This window comes from Nanorana parkeri, unplaced genomic scaffold (genome assembly GCF_000935625.1).
Source record: "Nanorana parkeri isolate BGI_ZX_2015 unplaced genomic scaffold, ASM93562v1 scaffold1490, whole genome shotgun sequence".
Classification (NCBI taxonomy): domain Eukaryota; kingdom Metazoa; phylum Chordata; class Amphibia; order Anura; family Dicroglossidae; genus Nanorana; species Nanorana parkeri.
In genome coordinates, this window is record NW_017307758.1 from 34,613 (window position 1) to 42,989 (window position 8,377).

At 38.3% G+C, this 8,377-nt stretch overlaps 1 protein-coding gene across 1 annotated transcript in view; it reads right to left on the reverse strand.

Moving 5' to 3' along the window:
• Window positions 1-5,680: 5,680 nt before the first annotated feature.
• Window positions 5,681-8,377, reverse strand: part of CBX6 (chromobox 6) — a 30,174-nt gene continuing 27,477 nt past the window's right edge. The window contains exon 5 of the mRNA XM_018570266.1: window positions 5,681-6,743. Within this exon, the coding sequence (XP_018425768.1) occupies window positions 5,898-6,743 (846 nt within the window). The 3' untranslated portion in view covers window positions 5,681-5,897. The remainder of the gene's footprint in view (window positions 6,744-8,377) is intronic.

Consider the following 8,377-nt stretch of genomic DNA (forward strand, 5'->3'; position numbering starts at 1 on the left):
CTTTTTTTTTTTCTTTTCTTCAATTCAAATTGAAAATGTTCTTTATTAAAGCTTATTAAAGCGAAATGCATATGCTGATTTATACTCTTGTATCCGTGTAAAACCTCAATAAAAAGGAAGTACAAAAAAAGGGAAGGTGCAAGTTAATTATCTCTCTGGATCTCTGCCTTTATAAAGGAGGCATGAGGAACCTTAAATCAATTGAATGAAAAAATAAATCTCCCTATATAGCTGCATCAAGCAACAGCTACAGTTCTAGGAGTCCAATAAACTGGACCACATAGAGGCTACTAAAGAATGCACTCTGTATTTATACAAGAATATATCTCCTCCCATCTTCTATCCCCTTCAGTCTATGTTCACACCATGTCTAGACCACATCTGGAGTAAATCTGCAAACACAGTGCAGTGAATTATTGCCACGATTTTTCCGTGTTCTGGAGCTGGGTTTTTTTTTAGCTTAAAATGGGCTTTCAGGTGCAGTCCAGTGTGTTTGTATGCGTTTTTGATGCGTTCTAGTGCATTCCAGAACAGAGAAAATGAGACGCAGTATTTTGTTTTTCTGTCTAGACTGGAACGGACTGCGCTGGTGTGAAAAGAGCCCAGAAATACCATAGGGATCCATTGGGATGCTTTTTTGGTCCGGGAACACAGTTACATAGTTAGTCAGGATGAAAAAAAAAAGGCATGCCCATCGAGTTCAACCTATAGAGATATAAAAGAAAAAAAAAAGAAGGAAGAAAAGCCTAAACAGAGGAAGTCAACCCCCCCCCCCCCTATAAAGCATGGTGCAATTTGCTCCAACAGGGGGGAAAAAATCCCTTCCTGATCACATAAGGCAATCAGATATTCACTGGATCAACAATCTCTGATGCTTAGTATACCTATAATCACTCAATATCCAGTAATATTCTGTGCATTTAGGAATACATCCAGATTTTTTTTTTCTGGGGGAGTCTGTTCCACATTTACACAGCTCCAACTGTGAAGAATCCTTTCCATATGCAAAGGTTAAACCTCTTTTCCTCCAGACACAAAAGAGTGCCTCCTTGTCCTTTGCAGTGACCTTAAAGTGAATAATTTGGCACCAAGCTCACTATATGGACCATTTATGTATTTATACATGGGGATCATGTCCTCCCCTTAATCGCCTCTTCTCCAGAGAGAACAAATTCAGGTCAGTTAATCTTTCCTCATAGCTGAGCTCCTTCATGCCTCTTATGAGTTTAGTTGTCCTTCGTTGCACTTTCTCCAGTTCCACAACATCCTTTTTATGAACTGGTGCCCAAAACTGAACTGCATATTCCAGATGAGGTCTTACTAATGCTTTGCACAGGGGCAGGATTATGTCTCTATCTCTGGAGTCTATACCCCTTTTAATACAAGAAAGTATTTTGCTTGCTTTAGAAACTTCGGCTTGACATTGCATGCTATTACTGAGTCTATGATCTACCAGAACACCCAGATCTTTCTCCATCATTGACTCCCCCAAACATACTGTTCTGGACTGGACATGGTGTGAACAAGCCCTTAACCAAGTATGTAAAAGAATGTTTCTGAAGCAAAATCCACAGATACAAATCTATTGCTCAGGATTTTTACTCCAGGGCTCCATGGCACATATGCTAAATTAATTAGTATTTTATGGCGTGTTAATAAAAATTGTACTGAGAAATAGGAAGTCTGTCTTAGGGGAAAAAAAGGACCACTAGGCTGAATAACCAGTTTTGGGTGGATTTACTTTTTTGTATGATAGAAAATGGCTGCATAAATATCTTGGGAACAAAATCTTGTAGGAAGTATAGCTGGTTACTATGGATTTATAGATAGATGTGTAAATCTCACAACAAAAATAACATTTGGCTTTACAGAGCGTCTATTTATAAACTATAATTTGCTTGTTTTGCTATCCTACTAATTTATTTATTTTTTAATCAAACCCTAGTGTAGTTTTGTATTGAAATCCATATCAGCGTTGGCAATTATATATGCAACAGTCTTCAAGCTGTTTTTTTTCTTCTCTGGATACTGGAGTATTAACAGCAAGATACCAATACATCACTTATTAGATATCCTTCCACTGTTTTCTAACAGAATACTAATAGTCTGAGGCACAGACAGGCACTGTGGCCAGGCTCCAAACTTCTACCGTGCTTCAAACAAACTTTGCTGGCAAACCTGGTTTACAACGGGAGATCCACAAAGTGCCTAAGCTGGCTCTTATTAATCAGCCTCTGCTTTAATAACTATTGAGCAATACAAAATATTACATCTAGAAAGCAAGTTAACATTTTGTAAGAATGTGTTCAGCACTATTCTTATCGGGTAATACAATGAACAAATATAGATTCAGTACTACATGTGAGCATTAAAGGCTCCAAACTTGCAGTTTATTTAAACAGACTGGACATCTGGTTATCCCTACTTAATAGATGCCAATGTCACTCTACTTATAAATGTCTACAAGGAAGGTGTCCAATGCACAAGTGCATATTTCATAAAAGATCTTCGGGTTTTTACTCGTGCAACTCTCAAATTTCTCTGTACACATTTTAAAATTATATTATTATAACTATGAAAGTGCACAACTGGTTCCCGCTTGTTAGACTGACAATAGCTCAGTCAGTAAAACTGCTACACTCTCCATCAATGGAGGAGGAAGAGCAGGCCCAGACAAAAATCTCTTTATAATGGACGGAAAAACAAGTGCAATAAATTTATGGTGGATAATAATCATTTAGAACTAATTTTTCTACATGGAACGCTTTCATTGAAACATACTGGTAATTAATATTTCAATCATCAGACATAATAAAAACAGAAAAGCATCAAAAGGACAGTCAAGTTGATAAAAAAGTGCAAGTTACTTTTCTTGTTATCTCTGATCTAAGGGCTTGCCAGCACAGTATCAACGCAACAACAAGGGAATTTGCCGTATGTCCTATGGCTTCAGTTCAACATGTTGTCTTTTTGTGTAGCACATTCCAATGCCTTGTAATGTATTGCAATGGGCTGAAACACAGAAAAACAAAAAAAAAGCAAGCAACACTTTAACAATGCACTGCAGAGCACAATAGTGAGCAATTACACCGCACACCAGCAAAAAAGCATTATGTGTACAAGAACACAAACTGAATGGCGTGAACAGGCCTTGGAGAATGGGTGTTTAGTTATGTGTAATATATACATCGACAATTCAGCCATTATACATTTAAAATGCCCTTGCCAAGTGCCAGATATTTAAATATAGGACCTCAACTTTGCGATCCAAAGATAGATATGCAACAGTGTAATCTGAAGTTTTGCTAGTGAACTGAAAAAGGACTAAAAACCTATATATTCTGACCCAATTAAAAGGTAAATTTTTCACTGGCATATAGATGAGGAAAAAAAAAATATTTTTTTTGGTTTTGGAGGTTCTTTTATGGCTTCTGAAAAATTGGAAGTTTTGAACACGTCTTCAACAATATTATTCACTTTACACCCAGGAGCAATTACACTGGTTGTGTAAAAGGATGCAAAGTTTAGCATATAAGAAGACAGGTAACCATGCCCCCCAGAATAGCCAGCCATTTCATTCAACTCTTAAATCCTTCAAGACCTGTTAAAATAAAACAAAAAAAAACACACTAAAAAAAGAAAAGAACAAAACAAAAACCACAGACTTTAGCACCAAGAAAGCAAAGGGTTTTATACGGATTTCCCTTGCAAAACCATTTCATATATTTCAGACCCTTATGTTGAAACAGAAGGATAATCTTTAAGTATCCAAGTTAAATCTGTGCTCATTTGAAAAGAACAGCAATACTATTCTTTATCACTCTCTGTTCACTTAACAAATGCTATTTGGAAATCCATTTCCCCTTCAAAGTCTATCAATGCAAAAATATACTGGGATGTTCAGCACCAGGTGTCGTCTTAACTTCCTATTGCTGAAAAATAATAGGAAGCATTGCTTGTCAGTTTATGGCTAGAGGCAGACCCCAACAGACTTGCCACTTTACTCATGCAGTTTGCAATCACCCTTTATCTATAAAAATAACTGACATAAATAGGTGTTAGCACCAGTAACTCCTTAACATCATAGATCTTGAATTAATTGCAGAGAATACATTGTATGAGATTCACCATATCAAACAGTAAAAAAAAAGAAAAAGGATGTATTCACTCAAAAGCTTGTTTTCAAGTTTTGACTCAAAGAGAAGAATAGGACTCTTTAAGGCAATTATAATAATAAATTCTGAATTTGAATAAAAGGCTATGATCTACATTTTAACACAGTGGTAATAATGTAATTGTGTTTGTTACTAAAGCTTTTAGATTCCAAAAATTCATTAACAATTTAAAAGTTATAAAATGTGATGGAACAAACTATTACTTGGCCAAGGCTATGCCATCTTATTAGTATGAATAGTCCAATCTGTCGATAGCCAAGTACAGAAGGACAGAACTCAACTATAGGTAAAGGAAAAAGACTGGATCGTGGGACGGGAAGCACATGAGATCTGGTGGGCTGGGTTTGAGAGCTCATTTGACCATTCCTTTCTTTGTAAGTTTAATACAGTTCCTACTGTATGCTTAGCATGAACCTTTCAGTAACTTTACAAGTCAGTTTGAATACATTTCTGAATATGGCACAGCATACTAGGAAAAAGCTATACCTTTTACAACTAAAAATCTGTCCTTGAGCTCCAGGCAGGCGACTTTACCTAGGCTAAGATGTCATCAGTCTTTCCAGGCAGGAGGAAGCATTTCCCCAGTTATCTCATTGGAACACTTTAAAAGGATAGATGCACTTTAAAACAAAGTGCACTTATCCTTTTGGTCCTCCTGTCCTGGGAGTGATTTCTGAGAGGCAATAAATACCTGCAAGCCTTACATTGGTACACAATATAATTTGAAGCCTACGTTAGAGACAGATGATTACTGTGTTCACAGTAGCTCAACACTTTAATCCCTTTTTTGTTACACTAGCACACACTAGTGTACAGGATAGCACAGCATAGAATGTTATTCTGAAAAATGTCAACCGATTTTATTTAAATCCATCTAACAGTACTCATCTTTGTGCTTCATTTGGTCCACCTCAAATCACTGATCTGCTAATTTCTCTACTCTAGTATGAAATCTGCTAATTTCATCTACTCCAGGTGAAAGTCACCAAAGATTCCTAACCAGAGCAAGGTTAAAACCAGGGGGTTAATGATGTGCATGAACAGGGGCTTTTAAATGGCCATTTGAGTGCCATTCACACATTAACCTCATTTTAATTGACTTTCCCAATCAGCTCTGCCCTCCTGTTAGTATCAGGAAATATGTAATTTTACTAAAATCAAAACATATCAGCTGTCCCAGAATGCAAAGCATTAATGTGCATATGGTGTCTATGCTTAATGTCTTCCAACAACTACTTGGGAGCTAGTAATGTACAAAAAGAAAACTTTCTGTAAGTAGGATCATGAAGAAAATGTAGTATATACGTGTATGTATGCATGTATGTATACATTTATTGTGTACCGCCCGCTTTAATAGCAAGCTATACCATTTATATAGTATACATGCACAATCCATCTCTGTGACTAAACAGCTGTGACAATATAACGAGCAATTAGCAAAATAGTAAATAAATTTGCTTTATACTATTTTGCGAAATGTAAAATTAGATACGCGGTTGAGAAGACACATATAATTCGTTTTTTGACCAAGTGCCATCACATTCTACATTTAAATATTGCCGTGCTGGGCAATGAAGTAAAGGTTGCAGTATCTTACAGTACATCCTCATACATGATCATAAGAATGTAGGAAATTAATAAAGAGTGGTGCATCACAAGCTTTAGAGAGAAACAATCTTTAGATTCTTGTACATATTTCCTATTACTCGTACTTTCCCTGTTCTATTTGCCAACAGCTGCTACTTTCTCGAAGTCTTGAGCATTGCAAAACTCTTTTATGGTGACTGTCAAAAGGTTACTGGTAACATCAGTCACCACCACATTTGAACATGGCGACATGTCTGGACGCCAATCTCCAGCTTCCTCTTCTGGTTCAGATTCTTCAGGCTCCCCTTGCCCACGCTTGCTTGCAGAAGATTCAGGTGGTATGGACAAATCCAATGCCTCAGATTCCCTCCAGTCAGGAACAGCAGGACTAAGAGTCTCAGGCAACAATTTAGGGGGTCGATCATCTGATGGAGCTGGAGAAGGGCACCCAGATGTTGTAGAACTTTCATCCTCTAAGCCTTGGTGAGTGCTTTCATGATCTGCTTTCTCTTCATCTGGGCCTCGAAGGGCTGGCTTGTTGTACAATGAGAAAGATCCATATTTTAGGTGACGGATCTGATTGCGTAACATACTTTCACTGTACTTTTTACTTTTACCAATCACTCTATTTCGGGATGGAATTTTAGGGCGTCCTAAAGGTGGCTTTGCTGCTTTATCAATGACCTTCAGATTGAGAATGATTCGATTACGCTTTGGCTCTCTAGGTTTTGCCTTGCGATTGATGATCCGCACGGTTTCTGAAAATGGTGACACAGGAGGGCGTAGGCCAGAACTAGTACCTGAAGGTGCAGAGGGATCTGGACGGGGAAGAGGGCGACGGGACATGCTATGGCAGCGTCGGATGTCCTTCTTTAATCGATGCACAGCAGCACTTGAATGCAATTTAGGGGAACCACTGGAGCCTGGTTTAACTCCATAGTGGAGGTCATTCAAACGAAGTGCTTCAGCCTGGGCTCTAGCCTGTTAACAATTTCAGAATATTAGATACAATTAACCATACTTCTTTTGCCTGAACAATGTTGTAGCCTGTCAACAATGTTACTAAACATTTTTAGAATCTTAGGCTACATTTACACTACGCACGATTGTGCAATTTGGGATACCTGCGGCAGGAATATTCTATTTAGATACGGCCACCATCGCCAGTTCTAGTTAATGACCAGGTGACAGCGGCCGCATATGTAAGCAGCACTCCATCTGTAATTGTATGCGATATGAATACATGCTGTTAGAAATCGATCCCTGTAGATGCGTCCCAGAACAGTGATTACATATGCAGTGCCTCTTACAGATGTGTCCAATGTGACCCGGCCATTATCTTGAACAGCTGACAGCAGCCACATCTAAATTGAATGTTTGGAAATGAAGATGCAGGAATCCGTACGTATTGCATTTCCTTTTGAGCACAATATTGGGAGCTGCAGGGGGTCGGATATAGTGCCTTGGACATACCTACTAACTGCCATACTGCATAGATTACTGCCAGCTATGAAGACTGAAAAACACAGTATGATTCTCTATGTATGCTAAAAGTTTATTACCCATCCTCTTCAGATGCAGAGGTGTGGGATTCCTATCGCCCAATGCCTGGGGCATGCATTTCCGGGTGCCGGGCAGGTGTTTTTTTTTACATTTAGCCCTGCTGCAGGCAAGCAAGGCTAAATGTAGAGTGGGGAAGCTGCTGCTCATTTTGTAGAAGTGATCTGGGTGGCCAGATTACCTGTACAGCCGCCTAGATCACTTGTAGCAGCCTGCTTGTCTGTCGGCCAACGGTCCACCAGTATGGGTGTACTATCTATACTCCATAATGTCATCCAGTGCAGCCTTGCACTATTGATTTCGTATTGCACTCACAAATTGCGAGCACTCGGTCAGGTGACCGTGCTGACCAATGAGAAACGCATCTTAGCATGGTTAAATACGGTTTCGGTTCACACTACTTTCTGTATCACGACAAGTAGATTGTCATGAGGGACAAGTAGATTGCGCCCATTGAATGAGACCTACGCTGTTCTCCAGGTGATAAAGGTTACACTCTCAATCATTTTGCAGCTAAATATACCACAAGAAACGTTTTATGGGATAAAATGTTGCAATTATTACTTGATTGTTGTTAATTACCAAAATTCTACAACCTTTTCCTGGAGTCCTGTTAGTGCAGCTATACGTGGCCATTTAAAAGTTATTCCTTCATTTAACATATCTATTCTACATTTAGGGACATATTTACATATGGTTCAAATGGCTTTTTCACCAAAGATTAACCATACATTCCCTGACCAAAATTTGCCATTATTCACTAAATTTGTCGTCTTATCAAAATTCCAGATTTTAACATTCACTAGTTATACAGGTGAAACTCGAATAATTAGAATATCGTGCAAAAGTAATTGCTGCAAAAGGGGCCCAAACCAAGTACTGAGTACATATGCATGCTTGTACTTTTCAGAGGTCTGATATTGTTCTATGTACAATCCTTGTTTTATTGATTGCATGTAATAATCTACTTTTTTGAGGTTGTGGATTTGGGGTTCTTGGGGTTTTCATGAGCTGTAAGCCATAATCATCACAATTATGACAAATCACGGCTTGAA